Below are 24,480 nucleotides of genomic sequence, written 5' to 3'. Positions count from 1 at the left end.
ACTGCCAGTCATTGTTACCCAGTTTGTTATTAACTCCTGCTATGTGACATGACACGAAGGAAAACTCATTAAAGGAATCCCTGGAGCTCACATGCTGGACAGTACCCCAGTTTGTTTATATCTGCAAATGCTTCCCGTTGAGGTTTAATTTTTGTGAAATGAGCATTGTGCCAGAATCAATCCTGCCTTGCGTATTTATCTAAAAGCAGGCCAGCATTTTAAAAAAGCAGGTTCCGATAAAGATGTTAGCGGAATAATAACATTGGAAAAGTTACAATCACATAAGGTCACTGGAGACATTACAACAGCATCTTTTAAGCAGCTATAGTGTAGGAGGTGCACTATGCATATACCTAACAAGGTAGCACTTACTAATTACCCAGTAGAAAGTACTCCAGTTGGGTAGACATTCTGAACAAAACGGTGGCCTTTTCTTCGATATGTACACAGGGCAGGTTTCATTCTGGCGTGATGTTCATTGACAGAAATCAAACCTCAGCTGGGAAGCACTTAGATATATAAACAAAGCAGGTTCCCAAGTTCAGGGGCCACTTCTGTAAGTTACTAAGGCAAAGCAAGTGTTTTTCTCTGCACTTCTACCTTGAAAAAGTATCTGTAATCCTTGATGGAGGAGTTTGCATCCTCGCTTTTGTTGAGCGCAGTATTTCATGCAGTGACTGATGAGTTGGTTCTTTCTTATCAACGGCTGCAGAGGCACAACCCCACCATGCGCAACGCGGGGTTGAGTGGTTATAGAGGGTTGGCTGCAGTTCCTGTTGCCACCTCTCGCTGAGCACAACTGAAGACCGTGCACAGCGGTGGCTGGATTAAAGTATAGAAATTACAATTACTTTACGTTAAAAAAAAACATAGAAATTCACTGAAATAAAACAAAGGTTACAGAGACATTATAGTTAGAAAATAGAATTAATAAAAACAGAAATTCACTGAAAAAAACAAAGGTTATAGGGACGTTATAGTTAAAGCTCACATTTTAAGTATACAAAACCATGGAAAGTCACTTTCATGTAACTAACTTGTACCCTAAGGTAACTAAAACTCATGCACGCACCATGCACTGCTATTTACCCCAGATGTTACTGCACTCATGACGTCTTTTATAACAACATTGATAATATAATTGTAACATTTGCTGTAAAATTATTCATTAAAAAACTGCATAGCGGGGCATGATTTAAAGCTACCTTAGGGCACAAATTATAGTTACTTGAAATAGCTCTAGCAGGTGAATTTCTATGGTTTTGAACGTTTGAAATGTGAGCCTAACTATAACGTCCCTGTAAACTTTGTTTTTTTTAATTAATTTCTATTTTTTAAAAATTCTATTTCCTAACTTTAACGACCCTTCAACCCTTGTTATTTTAGTGAATATATATACATATATATATAGATTGATATTCAACAACATACATTAAGATTTCCTCTACAAGTGTGACTCTATTGTGAAGTACAACATCTGATATTTCTGAAAACACGGACAATAGCGTAATGCTCTACGTATTTTATAGCGTAGCCTAGTATCTCTTTTAATCTAACAGTGGCTACCTTCAGCTGTAGTTACACTTTCAAATCTTGGTGCATGTGATATTAACTTCTGGTTAGGGCTTTGTAAACCACAATATACAACATGAAAGGATATAGTGTTACCTTGCTTATTACAGTAATTACCCTCCGTGAATTAGCAATACCTTTAAACACACTGTGCATATTGTAAACATTATAAACATCTTGAGCTTTTAGGATAATATCTCTTAAGTTCAAATAGTATGGATCCAAATACACTGAGAAACAGTTGTTCATAAATGCCTTTAAATTGTAGTTAATGTTTTCAGTTCTGGTTCAAAGCCTTATTCCATGGCAGGCATCCCCAACGAGTAGCTCATGGGCTACTGGTAGCTCTCCAGCTACTTGAGTACCTCTGCTGTGTTCAGTACAACCTAGTAAATTAGACGTTTTTGCTTGGTTGAATTAATAAATGCATCCCAAAATTGAAAAGAGTGTATCCAGGACTAAATTGAGTGTATTTCTTAGAATTTATAACTTGTTGTTCGTAGGAGAAAAATGAAAATTTCCAGAATATATTTAATATATTTAAAGCTGATATTTGAGTGACAAATCATGAGTCACTGGAGAGACATACTACTGATATTTTTACCTTGGTGTCACGGGCATTGCAACTATGGCTGTCTTATATTAACGATGTAGAGGCAGCCTTTTTACATTACTGATAACAACCCTGCTTGCCACATTGAGGTGATCACTGCTGGTAATTTTTCATAAGATGGGCAATAAAGTAATGTCTAACTTGACTTTTATTACCACACTAAAATATTTGTAGCTATGTGTATTTTTCATTGCACATCAGTAGCTCCTATTACAAAAACGTTTGGAGACCCTTGTTATATGGAATAGTCACAGAAAATAAAAGTTCAAAGCCACTTTTTATTACAAATGTATCCTTCAAAATACTAAACATAGCAATGTATTTCTGAATGTGAGACATGTGGAAACAACTCTGCCCAAACTGTCAATGGTTTCAGATAGCAAGTTCTAGACAGCAGCGACTAAGTATCTTGAGTGCTTCTCAAGGACACCGTGGACCACAACGTCAAAATTGGCTGCTTTTATTCCCAAATGACATGAGAGTTTGGGAATCATGCTGGTTGCCAATCATAGTGTCTCCTATCATGACATGAAGCTTTATGCCAAATGGTGCTGTGGCTTTTTTTGTCTACCGCTAGCCTTTTTTTTCTCTGACTCATGCCTAAGCTCCTACAGGATACAGAAGTATAGGACACAGTTATTACATTCCTTTTGAAACACATCCCAAACACAGTACCATTTAATTGTGTTGCACCCACCTAAAAGATGTCACCATAGTGAACCTTGGAGATACAAATGCTGATAAACCTTCTGTAGCCCTTCCTTTACTTTTCAGTGCCTGGCTAGAGAAGACCTCCAACTTTCCTGAATGCACAGTAGATCAAATGTGGTGATGTATGATACAACTCCCTCATCCGGTAATATCTCTTTCAGACTCCAGTATGTGATGAGCACACAGCAATGAAATGTTGCTGTCATGTTTTCAGTGTTAGGTGGGTGGCTGAAATATTATGACTGGGGACTATACATCACCTTTGCACCATTGGAAGATGACTTTCAAGTTTTAGGAGTTATTGCCAACCTTCCCCAAACATTATTTTACATTATTATACACTCCATCACGCATTACACGTTTTTTTCAAACCTTATCTCTTTTTGTTCCTTTTTAGAAGGAATTCATTCCCCTCTTTACCTTGTGCCATCCTTAGCCTGGGGGTCTGTACGAGGACAATCTGTTTTACTTGAGGTGCAGATTTCAGTCGTGATATTGTTGAGTAATGAGGCAGCTGAAAGTTCAAGGTTCTTCACTCAACAAAGATACCTTTAAGGAGTAGCTTTTTTCCCGAAACTTCCAAAATAAACCATTAAATAATCATATTTTTAAATCTTTAAAGCCAGGGTTGGCCAAAACCCAACTAAGACTATGGTTGAAGCCCCTATTGACTTTATTTCAGAATGGACATGTAATAGTTGTATATGTTTCCTCTATTTGGAACTTCACATTTTCCTTGTGGTTTGTATAGCAAGCAGCATAAAAGTTATTTATCTTATCTACTACCTTTGTGTCTTCCAAAAAGGCCTCTGGTGCATCACTTTCTAAAATGATGTTAAATTCCATAATCCAGATGTATTTGTGAACATTCTCTTTTTGGTCCTATGTGGCAACCATTGAGAATACCACTGATTTTGGATACTCCATTGCAGTCTGAATCATTGCTAGTGTAATACAAATACTCTGTATTTGTGAAAGTACTACTTTTACTGTTATCTTAGGCTTCTAGTGCTTCCTCATCTTGTTTTCTCAGGAACTATATGTGCTAGTATGTCAAGATAGTTCCTTTTTGGTGCTGTAACTTGTGTTTCTTGACGTATGTGTTTCTTTTCTTGTGAAGGATCTGTAGAGTTCTGTTAGATGGGTTGGTTGCTCATCATTTCTTGATCATCAGCACTTGGCTTTGGTATTGACAAGGAGTCATCCCTTGACATATTTTTTGCTTCTCCAATCTACAGCTGTAGTTTGCAAAATTAGGCACCTATTAAATGTTCTCTTCTCCATAATCCCCATGTCTGTCCTGTTCATTTAGTATTTCGTTTTTTTCATTTTCCTTGGCTATGTGTTGTCCTTGGACCTACTGTTATCAGACCTTTATCCTCCCTAAAGCCTTCAGCTGTATGGTTAATTAATGCGTTTCTGTTTTTTGCTACGCACTGTGATCTAGCTTACTGTGCTCTACATGGTCTTCAATTATATTATAGGAGTTGAAGGTGTGAGTGAAGTTTGTATGAGGGTATGCTTCATGTAAATTATTAATATTCTCCAACAGAATTGTTGGAAATGGCCCCTTCTGCAGGGTCATCCTCAGCTTCTTCACCTTCCTCCTCCTCGTTTCGGACCCTGTTTTTGTTGGTTTTACATTTCTGGGCACATTACTACTGCTGACCAGTGCTAAAGCACAGGTGCTCCGTACGCTAAACTCTGGTAACATTGGCTTATCCACAATTGACATATGTGATATACTTGCAAGTCCCTAGTAAAGTGCACTATATGTGCTCAGTGCCTGTAAATTAACTTCTTCTAGTGGTCCTGCATCATTGATTGTTCCACCTGCTACAGTAGCTTTTCAAACATGTCTCAGGCCTGCCACTGCAGAGCCTGGGTGTGCAGTTTTGAACTGCCTTTTTTACATGGCATGTGTACCCATTTGCCAAGCCAAAACCTTCCTTTTTAGGTCGAACCAAGGCAGCGCATGTGCTGTCTCTGTGAGACATGCTGTGTTTAGTATAGGAGCTTAATCTATACCCACTCTTGACATTTGCTCTTTGTTGTACTTGTCTTTAATGCTTTTCTTTTATTGGTACATTATGCTAAATGTCTCTCCTTTGCGCACTAAATTCCTATCCAGTGAGCATTCACTAAGAGAACCTTTTTGTTGGCCATCGCACTACGTCATGCTTCTTCCAGTGTGTAATGGCCCTGCCTCCCTCCTCTCGTCTGGTTTCAGTTTTCCCCTTAATTCAAGCCACAAGCCTTTCCCCTTGTTGCTCGGCGGTATGTATTTTTTAACTGGTGAGCCTTGTTTTCATTTTGTGTCTCTCCTTCGTGCTCAATCTCATGGTGGCCGTGGTGCTTTGAATCGGCTTGCTTATGTCAACTGTTTTGCTTTTCAATTTCAATTTATGTGGCAAGAAAAGTTGAGTTAGAAATTTACAAAGATAATAGCTCTTACTTGGGCAAACGGGAGAACCATTGCATTGCAAATGCTTGTGTTTTGTTATTTATTGACTTTGAAAGCTGTGGCGCTTTGCTGCTTTTTCTGCTGCGCCCATACCAGGCTTACAGCTGCGAAAATTCGCTCCCTCTCCTTAGTTTTTTTTTTGCTGTTTCCTCGCTGCTGGTTTCCCGCCAGTGCTGAGCCGCAATCCGGTTGGAGATCCCTTGTGTTGCCACAGTGGAGCCAGAGAGCAGCAGCCACCATATCCCATCAAAGCACTCTCTTCGAATTTTTCTCCAAGTCCCCACCACCACCTGGCTGCAGCAGCTCCTCTCCTACTGAGGCCTCTAACCCCAGTCAGGACAAGCCTGGCTCTTGCACTCTGCAATAAAGAGCCCATCAGCATGGCCACAAGCAAGGAAAGAAGCCACGGGCGTTCTGTGAGCAAAGGTGATGCTGGAGGAAAGCCAGTATGATCTTCTATACCCAGGTAAGCGTGCTTTGCTGAAACACCATGCACCCGTTCCCCGGGCCTCTGTGCATTCCGCCTCCGGATATAGCCTCACAAAAGGACATTGTTTATGTTAAACAGCCTCTTGTTTGATTTGTTAACAACATTTCTTTACATTGTGGACCGGCATATGTAACATTTCTCTATTGGTTTTCTTTTGGGAAGTAATAAATCAAGACCCTTTCCTGTAATAAAATTGGTTCATTACAAGCCGTTGTGTGCATTCCCTTAAACTAACCTGCGACTGAAATAATTTCTGTTGTCTTCTTGTCGAAGTTACATTTCTGTGTTTTCAGCTTGGATTTCTCTGTGTTGCTGTGTACTTACACATGCTTGGAGCATCAAATATGGTCCTCACTATGAGAGTAGGGGAATTGGTGTGAATTTAGTCTGCTGCCACAGCCAGTAGGAAGCAGTGTCTTTCATGTATTGGCAGGCCTTCAGGAGGCCATACACCTTTCTTATTTTCTGTAAAGCCAACTAATTTAAGCGTCTGCCACCACGCTCCTTTGTTGTTCTAACCACCCACCCCCTCCTGCTGCTCCCCACTCATGTGGTGACTGCCCCTTTCTTCTCCTCGGTAGCTCCCCTGTCTTAAAGCATTGCATTGCCTACTTGCCTTCTGTGATGCATTCTCCCTGTCTGGCTTTTTGTTTGTTTAATGCCACCCGTACTCCCAGTTCCCCCAACTCCCAAACCCTCTTCTCTCCAGGATCCTTTGTTGCTTTCGCGTTTCCCCCTTCCCTGACTGCTGCCAGCTCAGACATTGACTATTCTTAACTACCCCTTCTCCTCCCCCGCCTCTCCTCCATGAGTGCTCAGCCCCTCACCATCATGTTGATTAAAGGTTAAAATGCCCTGCATCCTAAAATAAAGTTAATGGCACTAGTACTCACACTGCACTGTTTTTTCACATGTTCAGTGTTCTAGTAAAGGTAATACACTGCTCTGTCATTGTTGTGTAACCGGCACTTGAATTGATAAAAGCGGCTCAGCCTGGAACACATGCAGTATGTGGTGTATTCTACACATATATTGCTTAGAAATGAATTTATATAATCTGTTCTGGCTAAGCAGTGAATAATTGTTATTTTAGTTCCTCTTTTCCCTTGTTCTGTGCCTTCAGTGTTGACTTGAAAAAAGGATGTAATTTATACCAGAAGCCAGTAAGCCCCGCCGTCCTGCATCTCCCAGTTTGTATCATAATGTGCTGCAAACCACATGGCTTCACTACACACTGAACATGTTCTAACATATACCTTCATCCCATGCCTTGCCAAATAGCAATGCAAAAACATGGATTTCAGCTCCATTATCCTGTTATCATCCTCTGAAACATAAAAGACGACACAAAACAATTGTAAGTACAGCCGTCCATGCTACAGGCAGTATGTGTAGCCCGAGCGTCACCTTCTCTGAGGCATCGAGCAGCAGAGACGCTCCATTATACTGCATGGTAGAGAGATGCACCACATGCTGGAGATAACAGCTTTTCATGTTGCCCTCATATGAGATAGTGTGCTGCATGCCTAAACAGTTATAAGATCCCAATGGCGAGACTTATTGGTTAGATCAGTGCTTGTAATTACAGGTAAGTCACCCCAAGGTAGTCCCTGGATAGCCCCAGGGTAGGGTGCAATGTATTTAAAAAGTTATTCATGTACGTTTAAGCTTAACATGCCCAGATAGTGAAAAACTGTTAATTTAGTTTTTCACTATTGCACGCACTGTCTCTCCTATAGGACAGCACTGGGATTATCTTAAAATGTCCCTTAAGTGACATTTCCAATTGGGAGGAGATGGAGATGTGGAGTTTGGTGTCTCTGGACTCACAATTTAAAATGACAATTTATGGTGAAGCTGTATTTTAAATTGTGAGCCTGAAAATGTTACTTTTAGAAAGTTTACATTTTCTTACCTTAAACCATTCTGTGCCTTAGCCTGTCTCTGAATACACGTCTGGGTTGAACTGGGCAGCAGCTACACCTTGTGAATTCGCTCTAGACAGCCACAAACACGGGAAACTCAGCTGGGATGAAAGGGACCCTTGTGCACTTCGGAGAACTCACTTTGATGTCTCCTCCACATAAAAGGTATTTTTGGATATAAGTGCTGGACCCCCAACCCCTGCAAATCGGTTCACATTGGGGTTCTGAGGAGACTCTGCATCTAGGAGGAGCTGCACTGTCAGGAGGGACTGCCACTTTGCTATTGCATTGCTGTATTGTCCTGGTTCAAGCTGATTGCTGTGTTGCCAGGAGAGACTGCTACTTTGCACTGGGCTTTGCTGTGTGTGCTGGCCTGCTGCTTCTGCATAGAGGGGGAAGACTCAAGATTACCTTCTTCATCCTCATCCAAGAAACTCCAAGGGCTTGCTGACTTGCCTCTGGTTCTGCTAGGGCTCTCCAGAACATCAAAGACCGCATCTCCCACTAGTCACCACCAGGGCTTGTCTCTGCTAAAAGACTGAGTGCAGTGTCTTCACTGTGGTCTCTGTAACCGTGAGCCTGCCCTGGGGCCTTGTGTCTGGCTTGAACGCTCCTATTTCACTAAAACCAGGGAGGAGCGCCTATCCCTGGGACAGACATGCTGTAACCATCACTGCAAACATCACTGGGGGTCTAAAGCTGTGCAAGTGCCTCATTCAATTGCCTAGCAACACCAGTATGACAGGCACACACTTGCCAGTTTCTCCCCCAGAGCCGAGGGACTGTCTGACCGGCCTAATATCGCTGTGTTCCCATGTCCCACCTACCCCAGTAGACTGTGTCGAGTTCCCTTCCCACAGTGGATTGCAGCAGCTGGGAGACCCGAGCAGCCTTGAAGAAGTCACCGTGTTCCTTTCTACACCCTGGCTGTTGCCTACAGTGCCCCTCCAGTAGATTGCGGCAGGATTGCGGCAGCTGGGAGACCCGAGAAGTCTCAAAGAACTCTGCGTGCTGCTCTCTACATCCTGGTTGTATGCCGCCAGGAACCAGACTTGGGGAGTCCTGGCAACACTTGGCAAATTACTCTCACCTTGTATAGCTGCCCGAATCAGAAGTGGGTGGTCTCACCACTCGCACACTGCACTTCTCATAGCAGGACAGTAACATCCTTTGGGCGCATACATCACAACCCCCCAGTGCAACCTTATTTGCCTCAAAAAAAGTGCGTTGGCTGATTGGACGAACAATACTGTAAAGGCTCTAATAGGAGCTCGGTGTTGGAGCACTGTTTTAAAAATGACTTAAACTGAACAACTCTGGATACCATAATTGGATTTTTATCATTTTGGTCATGTGTTACTCAGATAAATATTCTCTATTTTTTTTTAAACTGTGAGTCTCTTTTGTGGTGTTTTCACTGTGTTAATGTGAACAAATATTGCAGGCTTTACACATTGCCTCTTCGATAAGCCTTCCTGCTCTGTGCCAAGCTACCAGATGGTGAGAACAGGTTATCTTATATGTGTAACTGACTTACCCTGACTGGAAAGGTGGGTTCTGCCTGGCTGAGGCGCATACCCTTATTATTTTATGCATCAATTATAAAATTATTCTTGGATGGGTTTCTGTCTGAGTAGAAGTTATTAGCAGCCATTCCACAGTTCATAGTACCTCATTGTGTGGTTATGATGTACATTAAAAGGATACATCAAAAATGCATAGCAAAATTTCACCTCCATTAGATCCACACTGTGTATTTTATTGAGCAAACACGTTGTACACTGTATATAACTTATGTGTTTTGATAGTGATTGAATTATAGTGGTTGGAATATAAAGTTTGCATCAGTCGGTCTGCATAGTAGATGATGTTTGCTTCTGTGTATTTTGGAAATTAAGTAGGTGTAGTGTGTTCAGATTTTGTTGGGTTAAACCATTTAGTTCTGGTGATGACTCGGGCACTGATTATTGTTTCAAACATTATTGTATGATGTTTTGATAACGTTTAGTTTGTCACCTTCTGAATGTAAAATGCAATTTATCCTCTAGATGCTCCTAATTGTTTCTTCATACTAATTGTTATCCTATATTACATTAGCTCCATCATTGTTTGCATTCCTGCTTCCAGTGTCCCTATTATTCCTCTGCATTTTCATTGCTGGTGCTTATTTCATAGTAAAGTTCATTTGTTTTGGTGTCTTTTTATAATTTTTAGTGAGTTCGCTAGAAACTAATGTTTCTGATAAATCTGCTCTTATAGCTTATTGATGACATGAAGTTTAACTTTGTTTTAAATTCATCACACTTTTTCCTTTTTCTGTTCCCATACGTTGTGTTTTCTCATTCAGTCTATCAAAGTATATTTTTAGTTTAATCCATTTGCTTTCCTGCATTTGTTGTATTACACCTAAGGACAACTAAGATACATATTTGTAGTACTTGCTCCTGTATTTCAGTCAGTGGACATTGCAATGTAGTCTAATATGTTCCTTGGGTCTTTGACATCTGTCTTTCTTCCTGTCGGTATTTTTTTGTTGTACAATGATCATTTCCTAAAAATGGCTTACATGGAGTTCATGTTGATTTGTGTCCTGGTCTATTAGAGAGTAGTTCTTTGGAAGACAGCTTAAAATTCTATACTCTTGGAACACTCCCCTGCAGGTAATATCCATATTGTTACACCTTTGCCTTAAATTGGTGGATTCATCATGAGTGTGATGGCCCTGTCTGCCCTCACAGAATGGATGAGTTGCCAGAATGGTGGCCCACTAGGAATAATAGTCTAAGTACACTGGACATCCTTTCCAGTGTTGTTGTAGTAGATGCATCTCTGCTTAGAGAGGTGCTAGAAAGTTCTTTCACAGGTGTTCCTGGTAAGGACCTCCATGTTCTGTTACCTCTCTGAACACATCACCCCTAAGTGGACGGAAATAAATGTTCATGTTTTTTCATTCGTCATGAATATGTTTCTTGTCAAGTATTATACATTTTGCATGTAGTTTTTAAGGGTATGATGTGCTTTCACTGATGTATGTACGGTACTGTGTTGTTATACATGATTCATTTTTATCCACCTTTGCTCGTCACAGGCCCTTGCGTTACCATTATTTGAGGTCTGCTATAGTTTGCAGATGTGTTTATATGACCCTGACATGTCCCTGTGAGTATTTCGGCATCAGTGGCATCATTCATGTTTGCAATGGTAACCTGTTACAGCCAATATATCAGCATGTCACCTCTGTATGCATGATGCTACATAATAGTTTTATTTATGCCATGTTAAACATGGTGGTTACGTGGGACTTTTCCTCAATTCACGCTTGCCAACTTAGTCCTTTATTCCATACATTTGCTTTATGTCTAAGATCAGCAGTCAAATTGCCAACCCTCTGATAGCCCTATGGAGCAAGTATGTCACGACGGAGACTGATGGATTCGTCTCTGTTGCTGACATAACGGAGTACCCTCTTTGCCAAATTCTAAATCAAGGCCTAAGTTCTCTTGTTAACCAACAGGATTTAAATCCGTTTTTGAAATTCATAAGGGCATTACCAAGACAGCTTTGTGATCCAAAGTATGGGTTGTAAATATGGTCCTTTCCTTAACAATTAGTCTAACCAGACAAAGGACAAGATATATTTTCACTCCGGAGTGTTTGTCACAATTATTGATGCAATACTTTGCAACACTGATTATAACTGCAAGGGTTATTGTGAATTTTATCGCAGTCTAAGAGATACAGGGGGTTATTCTAACTTTGGAGGAGGTGTTAATCCGTCCCAAAAGTGACGGAAAAGTGACGGATTTACCACCAGCCGTATTACGAGTCCATTATATCCTATGGAACTCGTAATACGGCTGGTGGTATATCCGTCACTTTACCGTCACTTTTGGGACGGATTAACACTCCTCCAAAGTTAGAATAACCCCCTCAGTAATCATAATATTAGGTATTTGTACCAGACCTTGCTGGTGAGTCATTGGTATTACCCAAAACAAGGTCAGACGAGTTGATAATCATCTTGTAACTTTACATCCGTAGTGCACCTTGACGCAGCTTTTGAGCGAAAATGCATTCAGGAGACTCTGGCAATTTGAATATTATATTACTTACCATAAATTTAGTTTTGAGAGCAGACAAATGAAGAGTTGTATGAAGAACGTGCCCATATATGGTCGTGAGGAGTGATTATAAACATAACCCTTGTGTAACAGATGGGATAGATTCAGTTTCTTCAGACACAGTTGAAATTCCCTTCACCCAATAGATGGAATGTTTCTGGTTCTGGTTTTGAAGCCCTCTCCAAAATCGTAACCAATAATTGTACATTCTAAATTGTGTTATAGATTGAGCATTTTGTGAAGGTGTGGGCGATGTTATGCTTCTTCCCCTGAGAAGTTATCCATGCTTGTTTATTGATGATGTAAAAGACAGATTAATGAGTCATGTGAAGACAGGGGCAGCGTCAGTTACCTGGTATTTATTCTGTAACAAAGATCATGGCATGTATTAGAACTGTTTGCTCGTTGTGAACATTGTGAGAGTGGCATGAGGAGAAAGCATGAGAAGAAAGGCCTAGTTGACATTGACACCTGCAATTCACCTAGAAGAGAGTGACCCCTGACAACAGAGGGACAAGTAAGCATGTTACTAGAATTTAAGGACATCGCCTTTTCTACGACCGCATTGTGTTTATTGCCTTGAAACAGCATTGTACAACCACCCCTTGCTGGTGTGCAGAGATATATCCTAAAAGTTGATGCAAGTCTGTATAAGCTGGCAAGAAGTTATAGGTATATAAAGTAGGTTTGTGCCTTTGTACAAATAGTACTCGTTTTAGAGTCACTTCGCTGAACAGGTATAATATAAAGAAGATCGATATTTTCCGTTTTTTGTGTATTTTACGTTCTACATTGTTTCATAATGCACACATCTGTGATGAATGATTTATTCTATTTAACAACTGTTTGTATGAATATTTTATATTAATATATATATTTTTTTTCACAGCCTGCAAATGTCACCCAAAGGAAACATAGCCACCTGTAAGTATGCTTTCTCGTAAACTATAAAGTGCAAGTTGTTTTCAGTATCATTTCTTTTGTGAAAAAACACACTAATAATTACAATATGTTATGCTTGAGGTATGTCATGATATGTGTTTCATTTAACCATTTGATGGGAATTGCACTATTTGACTTATTTCAAAATAAAACTATATATTTTCCCTCTTGTTAATTTCGACTTGCTGCTATGTTTTATACCTCACATAGGCTACCAATCTTGCTAACTAAAACGAATTTTAACTTATGGTCAGAGTATGTCCTTTTACCTACTGGAAGAGTAAAGCAAATAATTAATTATTCCTTATCTAAACACCCTTGACCACAAATATTCATATTACTATATCTATCTTCGCAGCAATTTAATTCCTTATGTGTTGCTGAAGTATATAAGGTAGTGGTCGTGGGTGCGCTTGTGAATTAACATTGTCTTGTCTTTGCTGAGATCCTGATACCATTCTTAATCATCTGCAAGAGCCCCAGAATGCAACCTTCATGTAGCATTACAGTCCACTGCCTGGCCTACCTAACGAGGTAGGGGGTCTGCAACACCCAGTGTAGCTTGAGGCAGAAGGAATACAAAACTGTTGGACTGTTTCACCCACTAAGTTTTCAGTCCTATAAATTAAACAATGAAACACTGAAAAACAACATTAGAATGTTGGAGCAGAATGTCTATTCCGGCCATTTTCACCTGCATGGTAATGACGGCTGTTAATGACCCATATGTGTTATACACCCTGTGGCTGGGACCAATAGCTACAGGGAGGATAATTAATAGCCATTATTGCCCCCTGCAAACAATAAAACTTAATTTAAACGTATAGGAATTTTGACAGCTGCACTGAAGACAGCAATAACGGCTATTAATTATCCTAATGTGACTACACCTGTGCATAACTGTAATCAATATCAGCCTATGCCAATGTATACACCACTGTAGACATTGGCAAATATTACTCCAAATCAAACAGGACAGACTTTCAGTACTGTTTTAAAAGGGCAAAGTACTTGAATGACAATTTCACAGAGTCAGACAAATTTAATGGGTCACAATGCATTAACAGTTCCCGTGGCTATAGGTCCAGTTGTTTCATTGTATACTTCAGATATCCCTGGAAGTAATGCCCAGTCAATTAGTGTTTCAGCAGTTCATGAAACACCAGCTGCATCTGCTATGGCATCCCCAATTGGTATATAGAGATCAGTATATTCAATCAATTCGGAGATGGAAAAAATAGCTTCTTTTGTCCCAGCTAAAACCCCTACCCAAATTGCAGAACCTAACCAGATGTTAAATTAAGCAGGACCAGTTCTTAATGCAAGGATTCCTCAGGGAACCCTACTTCCTTACATGTCCACACCAGATCAGATTACGAGTGTACCTTGCAGTACCGCGCAAGATGTGCACCAGAGAAATAATATTAGTTTGCAAGGTCTTTCAGGACAACAATGAACTGATTGGTTAAACAATCTGAGCCCACAAGGAGCAACAAGTGCAATAAATGGTAACTTTAGATCAGAAGAGACACCAGAGATAGACAGGACAGTGAATATACCTAGATTGACATTAGAATTAAATTAATTATTTATGGGAAAGCTTGAGATGGAGCATTTGTAAACAAACACAGAAGATTACCTGTGATTCATGTGTAAATATGTTACTCAACATGTAGTACTGACTTATGAGAAGTCAGAAGTCAGAATTTGCCGAGAAATATGAAGTAGGCTTAGAAAATCTAAACCCTTGAAGAGAAGTTACAGATTAGTGTTCAATACCAAGGATATTCTTAACATGAGATCACCTGGAATGAGAATGCACATTATGGAGTTAAATACATATATTCAAACATGGAAAGGCCGATGGGCAAAGAAAAGCGATCAGAAGAAAGCAAGGCACACTTTGTCTTTGGCAGGAGCAAATCTACCTGAGTACTATATAAAAATCATGCCTATGTGAGACAAATACAGGTGGAGGCTACGTACATGTATCTTGGAGTAGGAGTGATATAATGGAATTCACAAATGATTACCTAAGATTGAGAGAGAAACCAATGGAATGGCACAAGCAGAAAGATTTGTGAAACTTTCAAAATGAGTGTGGGAAGATTTGAATACATTGTTTGATATTGTGGTTCCAGTCAATTTGTGGACTGAGTGCAAAAGGAGTGTTGATTGGCCTGAGCAGAAACCTCTGATAAATCCGGTGACAGGTGTACCGTCTGAAATGGTGATGAAAAGGTATTGTAAGGTAACTGAATTACTGAAGAAAAAAGTGTCCTGAAAGATATTGGTTGGCAGAAAATTGACAGAACAGCACAAACAACTAAAGAGTCAATTCATGCTTATTATGAGAGCTTGTTGCAAGCTGTCAAACAGCACAGTGTACTGAAAACATTGAGCCGAAAGATATGGGTCATTTTGTATTTAGATTTGTGCAAGGATTGAAGCCAGACATTAGAGCAATGATCCAGCAGCATTCAATTTGTTGGCCGATCAAGCCCATTGATGAGAATCTTGCAGTATGCAAGGTACTGTAGTGATGAAATAGAACTGAAGCAGAAAAAGTTGAAAGAGAAGTTGATGGTGATGCAATCGAAGGCTGCAAGCAAAGGAAGTCAGAATCCACCGATGATGGTGAATACAAGAGGAATGCAAGGAGTGCAACAGCAGGTTAACAATATGGTTCAGCTTAGAGGTAGAGATCATGGTGTTAATGTAAATAAAAGTGGAAATTTGGTAGATGTTCAGTCATTGAAGAAAATGAGTCCATGTCATGCTCGCAGAAATTATGATAATTGGCCAATGGAATGGCCCTATAATAATGTGAATTATGTGTTACAGAATGCTAGAGTTGCTCAGACTCGAGGTAACAATCAGGTTCAAATTCAAAGAGTCCAAAGATCCGGAATTCTGAATGTACAAATGTTCCCTGTACAGCAAATGCAGGTTCCACAAGCCCCGATGACAGAGCAATAGGTGATTGTTCCCCAGCAAAACATGAATCAGATGGCAAACGTAAACGTGCATTAATTGGCAATTAATTCATAATTTCCCTTAATTGACTTAAGTGATGGGGAATTTGGAGAAACATTCCACAGTGATAGTTCTGATGATGAGGATTGCATGTTAGCTGCATCCTTATCAATGTGGTAAACGCAAATGTTATGGGACAGGACGTGTTGTTCTTGATCAACACTGGAGCTACAGGTTCCACTGTCAGAACAGCAGAAGTGTCAGACTTGCCCCTATCAGGAAGAGGAATTCAGTTTATAGGAGTAGCAAACAAGCAATTGACAAATCCTGTGATGGAACATGTTCCAGTAAAAATAGGTTCATTTGAAGACAAGCAAAAATTTGTGGTTTGCGATTCAAGCCCAGTAAATCTGTTAGGACGTGACCTGTTGTGCAAGCTAAACTGCTCCATTAGTTATACACCCAAAGGAATAGAAATACAAACAAATGAGGAAGAAGATGTCCCTTGTAGAATTATAGAGCAGTACCCACTAGTCTGTCTCTATCCAGTGATGACATGTAATGATTTGCCCGAAGAATTGCGAGAAAAGTTATTCCTGAAGTTTGGGATTTTTCTGGAAAATAAATTGATCTCATAAAAGGAGTTGAGCCAGTCAAAATAACCGTGAAGCCAAATGCAGTGTATCTGAGAATACCGTCTCACAACATGACACCGAGATAGTTGCAGGAATAACACCTTTAGTTGAGAGTCTGATTGAGCAAGGTGTTATGAAGGAAATTTTGGGAAGCTCTTGTAATTCCCCTATGTTAGGATTGCAGATGCTCAATGGAAAATGAAGGTGAACAAAATTGTCATTCCATGTTGTCCTGTGGTACCGAGTCCAGCAGTGATTTTATTTCAAATTCCTTGTGAAGCGGAGTGGTTTATGGTCATTGTCTTGTATCAGGCCTGCTTTTCCGTTCCCCTCCATGAAGACAGCCAATCCATTTTTGCATTTAAATTTTGGAGGCGTATTTTAACATGGTGTTGTACTCCTCAGGGGTATTGTCGAGACGGAGCCACTCATCTGAAAAGCAGGATGTCTGCAGGGGCGATGGTATGCCCCCTGACCTCCTGGAACACCTCTCTGCACTTCCTGGTGGACACAGAAACCCCAGCAGGTGTCCCAGAAGGAAAGGGGGAGTGGAAGATAAAGAGACAAAACACTGCCACGTCTTGCCGGTCCAACAAGGCACCCTGTATCTTCAGGGGGCAGGTCGTTGTTGACAGAGTGATAGTAGAATTAGTGCACTCAACTTCCTTGAAACTGAATCTCTCTTTCTGATAATGGCACAGGAGCGGTAGAAGAACACTGGGATGCTCCAGCACTTTTCTTGGATAATAATAACTGTTGGCACAATTACTAACACTGCATTACCAAAAACCCAAACCTACCATAACAATAAGTACTGCAACACTATGGCTGGCTTCACAGAGATTCATTATTGCACACTACAATTATAACTGTGGTTGCAACTTATCATGCACAAGAAAGACAAACAAGGGCATTAATTATATCATGTATAACTTTCCTGCATGCATAGGGTTAAACTAAAAGGAACAAAAACAATCCAAGAAATACAAATGTCCACTCTGGGTTTAAACAGTTAGGGTGGCACAGTTTGGATTGGTTTCACTCTGTGTGTGAAAAACCCTCCAAAAGCAGATTCCTCAAACCTGAAACACAGGCATAAATGACACAATGTAAATCCAATAGTTATGCTATTAAAGAAAGAAAAGTAACGTAAATGCTCTTTTAAAATTGCACTGTCACTTTTTGTAGTACTTGAGCTCGAGCAGATTTCCTGAAGCACATTTAGGCAAGTAACTACAATTATAATATAGAATGTTCAGAAATGCATTTGTCTCTTCAAGATAAGCACTCTGCCAAAATATGAGGTCTGAAATACACCAGCTGTTCTAGGAAAGCGTGGCGCTCAAAAAACAAACTCCCTGGAGAATACTAGTCACTTAGCTGCAGTCTTTGCCGGAGTGCTGGAGGAATGCCTGGAGTCAGCTGGTACAGGAGCAAAGAAGAATTGCCTCAAAAGTCCTGAATACAAGGATGACAGCAGGGGCTGGACTGCCAAATCAGATGCTGATATCAGGAAGCAAAACAAAGCCAAGCAGGGAGGCATGCTTCACTCTGCTATTTATAGCCAATAAGGAAAGCAGTTGAGTTTCCACATGTGGATGAGTCACCACACTCAATTAGAAGCACATGTCTACACCACACCCAATTAGAAGCACATGTCTACACCTGCTCACATTAGCAAACAAGCACTGGTAAAACAAGCATTGATAAAACCAATTGTGTAACACAGCACATTATGTTTACTTAGAAACATGAAGGTTTAACCAAGAACAGAGATATGATTTAACCCTAATCGCTGGGGATGCTGAAAGATAATGCAGGAAGCACCTTGGGGATTCCTGACAGGTATACGGAATCACCATTTATCTTTAAGCAGATTTTGAAGAAGAACTTGGAGCCCCTTTAAATGCCCTACCATTCAGTCTTACTGCAGTATATGGATGACCTGTTGGTTGCATCAAATACTGAAGAAGCCTACAGAAGAGATACCATAGTGCTCTTAATTATTTTGATAGAAAATGGACATAAGGTTTCCCCAGCAAAGTTGCAGTTCTGTAACAGGGAAGTCGGATACGTAGGTTACCACATAGAGAAAGATGCAAGAAAGGTTTTCCAAGAGAGAATTTCAGCAATCATGCAGAGGAATCCCCCAGTTACTCATAGGAAGTCAGAATGTTAGCTACTGCCTCCAGTTGATTCCAAATGTTTCCCTTTTGGCCAAACTGTTGCAGAGACTGACACGCAAGGATGTATTCTGTTTTCCAAAATATTTTTTTCCTTTTTGTATTTCCCCACACATGTATTTCTCTAATTTTATTAACATTAGGTTTGACCTATGCCCAGCCAGTGATTATTGACTTGGTTGAATTTTATTTGACTAAATTATTGTGCAATCTAAGCACAACATGATTTCTGTGTCTCAGATGTTTCTGTTGACTTTCTGTATTATTCTTTTTGAATGCTTGGTTTTATTGATGTTAGTACTCCTGAACTTCTTTCATTGTCTTGGGCAACCCGTGGTGATTATATATTCCTATAACTTGGTTTTGCATATAGTCTACATGACGTTGAGCTTGTGTTTGTATTAAAACTTTGTACTATATTCCTGATTGGAGTTTTCAATTCCATGGCCACATTAGTTCTGATGTCTAAATTAATGGGGTGGACTTGAAGTATTTTTTGCTGGTTCACCCCACATCTTTCTGGGTCAAAAGGTCTGTTGACCTCATTGTGCATTTGATTCCTGCGAAGGATGAAACATTTGTCCACAGCAGCTTGAAAAGATGCAGAGGGAGCACTTCTAGAAGATGGGGCAGTTTTTATCACCCAAGCGTTCATATGTGAGGACGCTCATATTTCTGCAGTACTGCAGATTGGCCCACATTGGTGATATTGGAAGCTGGCCAACTACAACCTGCTCCCTTTGGAACCCTGGCAAGTCAAAACATACTTAACAAAGGAAGTATTCTGATTGGCTGGTCAGCTTTCAACATTCTGCTCTAAGTGCTAATACTGGTTACCACTCTAAGGAAATGTGATCATCTATTCCAGGAATGGAGTGCATTGAATAGGGTTCTTGTGATAATAAACAGCAGTTATATATTGGATTGGATTGCATTTATATATTATCGTCTTTCTGCATATTTCTCTTGGCAATGTGAAAGTCACTGATATGTGCCAGAGATTCTCTTTAGGTAAGGAGGCCATCAAACTCTTGTGGGGCTCCATTTCAGTTATTCTTCAAAGGGAAAAAGGGTGGTCGTCAGGACTTGAACAAGGTTCAATACAGTGTAATGTGGTGTGCAGATCAGCTTCTCTTGGCTGGGCAGCATCGTCCCTGTCCTCTGTTTTGGATGTCAACATGCGCATGAGGCATTGCCTGAGAGGTTGGCATGAGCCATTGCCTGAGAGGAGAAATCTGATTCCATTTGAAGGCATTTTTCTGGAAATGGATCTCATGCATTTAGTCTCGTCAGGTGCACACAAAGCTGTGATGGTCCAGCTATTTCTTGACAGTCAGGCTGACCGACTATGCATGTGTGTCAACACTGTAGACTAAAAGAGAGAAGACTGTAATTAACCTTGTTGTCATGTGCAAAGTATATGTGCTGATGTAGTCTAAATTGTAGTAGAGTACCTCATCTCACAAAAGTAATCAAAATGTGACAGTTTGTGTCTTCTTATGTTAATCAACGTTTTAATAGTCAAAAATAGAAGCTGTACTGACATGCAATTTAAATGTGCATTTGGTTGTATTGCAGAGTTTGACATAGGTGGTATTTGGATTAAGTTACATGTTAGATGGATAAAAATAAAACTGAAGTTATAATGTAATTTAGACTCTAGACTAACAGTTCATATTGAAACAATATTGCATTTCTAATCATTAATGAATTTAAAATGCAAGCAAAGATGAGAGAAATGCACTTCTCTCTACCTAATGAAATGCATTAACTACGTTTTTTTGTTTAAAATGAACTGTATTGCTTATATTAATTGTTATCAGTGCAAAATTCATAAGTTTGCATATTACGTGTTTTATTAAAACATGTTAATTGAAAGTATTGTCATGATTTCTTGCATTAGCATAGGTAAGGCCTGCAGAGCTTGCATTTTGCGATCGTGCTAGTAATGCTGATCCATTTCCTAACAAGATCTTTCCTTTAGGTTACGTTCCCATGAGAAGACTAGATTTTGACAATAGACCCCCATTGTTTAGAAATAGAGAGAATACATCTTACTGCCCTTGAGAAGGAACGTTGTGAAACATGGACTGACATTGTATACAGTTGTTTCAAACTTGTGTGGAGTCACACGGATGGAAGATGTTCTCATGGAGAGCTTGGGAAAGAAAGAGTATGTTTCAGTGTGAATCCATCTCATCATTTATTATTGGATAATGATTCTTTGTGGAATGATACCTTTTGCAAATCTGATTGCTTTATGACTTGATATGACAGTGCCCAGTTGGAGTTTGGTCTAATCCTCTGTTCGCTGATGCTGTTCAGATGGTTACAGACCCTTTGCTGATCCTACATGCTTTGCTGATGAAGAGTCCCTGAAAGCTGAGCCCCTGGGAGAGGTGTCTTCCTCTCTGCCTTTGCCCTTTGAAATGTCCCTTTGAGATTTAGAAATCTTTTTCAGTCCCCTTCAGAAGACTCTTGATTGAGCTTCTGTTATGCTGGCACTTTCCCTTTTTATTTATCCTTTGGCCACCTTAGTAACCTACAGTCGGAGATTAGCTTTTTCCAAATTATTTTTGCCCTTTTTGTTCTTTTTGCCTTTTGCCCGCATATGTTTCACCCCACACATGTATTTCCCTCATTTGACAAGTTGTAGGATTTTTCATTCCCAGCTAAATTATGTCTCTGCTAAATTGATTTGTTTGATGATTGTTAACTCTGAGCAATGTTTAATTCCTGTACCTCTGATATTTATTTAATTTTAATGATATGTATTGTTCTTCTTGAATATTTAGTTTTAATCATGTTAGTTCGCCTAAGCCTATTTTGTCACCTTGGACAACCTATGTGATTATGTATCTTGATAATTTGGTGTTACGAATAGTTCACATGATTTTGAACTTATGTTTGTAATATAACACCTTAACTTTATTTCCAACTGGAGTTTTCTTCCGTGACCACATTGGTCATCCACCTCAATGAGCATTGATTCCTGTGAAGGATGCAAATGCTCCAGCAGACTCGTGCCATCCACTAACATTGTTCTGGCTGCTTCACCTGCAAAAAAATGATGGTGCAAAATATGGGCCAAGTAATTACAAGAGAGTGAAACTAATTGAACCATTCCATAAATCACTGTTTTTTTCTCCTTTGGACCTCTAGCAGACATTGGTACTCTGAAAGGAGAAGAGACAGAGCTGGAAGAGAAAGATGAAGGTGGTACTGCTGATGATGCTCAAAGAAACCTAAAATAGTTTTGAGATAGGACAGTCATGTAGTAAGGCAGTTTCCAGAGCCCAGTTACCACTTTGTTATCCAGCGTCCTGAATAGTCCAAAATGTCTGATACACTTCAACACATAAAGATGTTCTCCTTTGTCCCCCCAACGTAGCTTGGAAAACAAAGGACATGTATTGGTTAAGCTTTCCCACTTTAGGCAAGAGGTCACTTAGAAACCTACTAATTAGTCTGATGATTTGTAACCCTAATGCTACAATATGGCACAACAGAGAGAGGGTTGTTCCTCTACTTAGATAAGCTATCTCATTTGGTACTTGAGAATTGAAAAACATGGGTTGTACAAGAAACAAGATGTCACCATCTTGACATAGAATGTCCTATCAGAGTGCACACATCTCGTTCTTCAGTGTCAAGCCTGCTGTCCATGCCATCATAACTTCACATCAGAAAGATATACCATACCAGTTTTTGCAAGAAGATGCAGTGAACCTTAGGAGACACTATGAATCATTGGTTACTGGCACTAAGAATTTAAGGTAATACTTTGTTAGGTATTTCCACATGAGAGACCCCCAATCTCTGGTATTTGACAGGCAGATAAACTACTTCCAAGCTATGAATCAATACATCAATGAAGAAGTGATTATCAAACCAGGAAACCTGCTCCTATTTGATGGTGAGGGTTGCTTTCTAAAAACCAAAGATTCTAAAAATCAGTTGTTTCCTTATACTGGCCTTCCAAAACCAGACACAAACAGTGGTAAAGTAAGCCAGAATGGCAAAATGAACTCGTCCAAACAGTGAATAATACCCTCGTTATGTCTGGAAACAGTAACTTCAGGCCTATCGACCTGGTACTCATTCATGTCCCTGCAATATTCATTAAAATACTTTGATCAAAACATCACACACTGACAAACCCAAGCAGCTGAATATGTGCTCTTTGGAACACTTTCTGTTGTGGACTCTACAGGGCAGATCCGAAGTATCCACAACACACTGATGAACCTCCCTCTGTAAAGAGAAAGATGGTTTCACTGTAAAAGTCCCTTTTGCAACTAAAGGGCATTAACAGACAGGCAACAGATTGGAATTAAAACAGACTATTAGTTTGTCTGTGGCGGTAAGGTGTGAAACTGTTACCTAACTGTGCATGTACAGTATGGACCTAATTCAGGGAGGCACCATTTTGGCTTTTACAGCTAAAGTAAATATGAGATGAGGCTTGGAAATAGTAAGTCCTCTTTCAGGAGACGCCCTGGAGCAAGTGATTCCGAACAAAGGGTGACAACTAGCCTTGGAGGCAGACCACAATGCATTGCCTGGGGCAGTCAGACAGATGGAAGTGCATTCCAGGAACAAGGGTGCAGTTTTAAGGTTCAAAGTAGATTCCTCCTAAATAAAATAAGAGAGAAAAGCCATTCAAAGTGCAAGCAGCCACAAGCCAAAAGAAATGTGAGGTGTTTTTGACATTTGATTTTTTAAAATTGTAATACAGATCTAGCCCATCTACCAGGAGGTGGAGGTCAGAGACAAAAGGGAGGGGTAAAAAAAACAGGCAGGGAAACAGCAGAAATCTGTGTAACATGACCTTAGGCAAGCCAAAAATACATTACAAACAATGAATGGAAGGAGAGAGGGATTTAGTAGGTAAAGCAACATTAAAGTCACATAATAATATCTTGTGCCTCCACTTCTCATCCAACTATTTGACCCACTGGCCGTGAGTAAAGGAAGGAATAATTAGTTGTAACAATCTCCAGTGTAATTTGGCAGGCCAAAACATTAGTATGGTCAAAAAAACAGCTAGTAAACCCCCTAATGGATTTAGCATTTTCTACAAAAATCAGAAGTTTCCAGTAGCACTAAGTGTAAATGAGGCGCAGAGAGTTTGTATCTAATACGTTAGCTAATTCAGAGCCGGGTGAGCAAGATAACGGAGCAGAGTAACAAATGTGTGAATTTATAGAATTCGACTTTGTCATAATTTTAATATGTTTTGCAGTTATTTTCTCATGAATATCCTCAGCTTCCATCATATTAGTGCTTCAAGTTTGATCAGTAATGTCAAGTATTCAAATTTGAAAATGCCTTTTCCTTCATTTGTTGAAGATTTACTTGTTTATCTACTTCTAAAATTAAATTTGTATAACTGTTTTTTGTGTTCCCTTGTTATTTTTTCCTGCCAGCAGTCCCTCACTCTTCTTCATATTAGAGGCTGTGAGCAGAGGCTTGGCCCAGTCATGTGACTTGGCATCCTCACTCTGGGACCCCTTCCACTTGTCTCTCTTTCCCTGTTTCACTCCTCCTCCTAGGGTATCCAGATAAAGGGCCAAAGATTCAGTGCATCTTCTGTTGCATCTTTACTGTTTAATTCTTTTAGGGCCTGGAAATGACAGGGAAGCAGAATCCTGCCCGTTTCTCCTCATTGTATCCTTTTCCCTTAATTATGACCCTACCCCTCCCATTATGTCTCTTCCTCCTAACTGAAGTTTATACCTTCTTCAGAATTGTTGATCCCAGCCCTAGTGGGTCAGACCTTTCACCACTTCTACTTAAGGTGTCTTGTGGTATCTGTGTATTTCCTTTCGTATTGTTACCACCTCTC

The 24,480-nt window shown here is 40.0% G+C and overlaps 1 protein-coding gene across 2 annotated transcripts in view; it reads left to right on the top strand.

Moving 5' to 3' along the window:
• Positions 1-24,480, top strand: part of ZNF365 (zinc finger protein 365) — a 304,942-nt gene that overhangs the window by 266,571 nt on the left and 13,891 nt on the right. For both annotated transcript variants that reach the window (XM_069240909.1, XM_069240908.1), the window contains exon 4: positions 12,786-12,820. In XM_069240909.1, coding sequence (XP_069097010.1) covers positions 12,786-12,820 — 35 coding nt within the window. The remainder of the gene's footprint in view (positions 1-12,785; positions 12,821-24,480) is intronic.

The sequence above is a fragment of the Pleurodeles waltl genome, chromosome 6 (assembly GCF_031143425.1).
Source record: "Pleurodeles waltl isolate 20211129_DDA chromosome 6, aPleWal1.hap1.20221129, whole genome shotgun sequence".
Classification (NCBI taxonomy): Eukaryota; Metazoa; Chordata; class Amphibia; order Caudata; family Salamandridae; genus Pleurodeles; species Pleurodeles waltl.
This window is presented reverse-complemented; position numbering and strand designations above follow the sequence as displayed.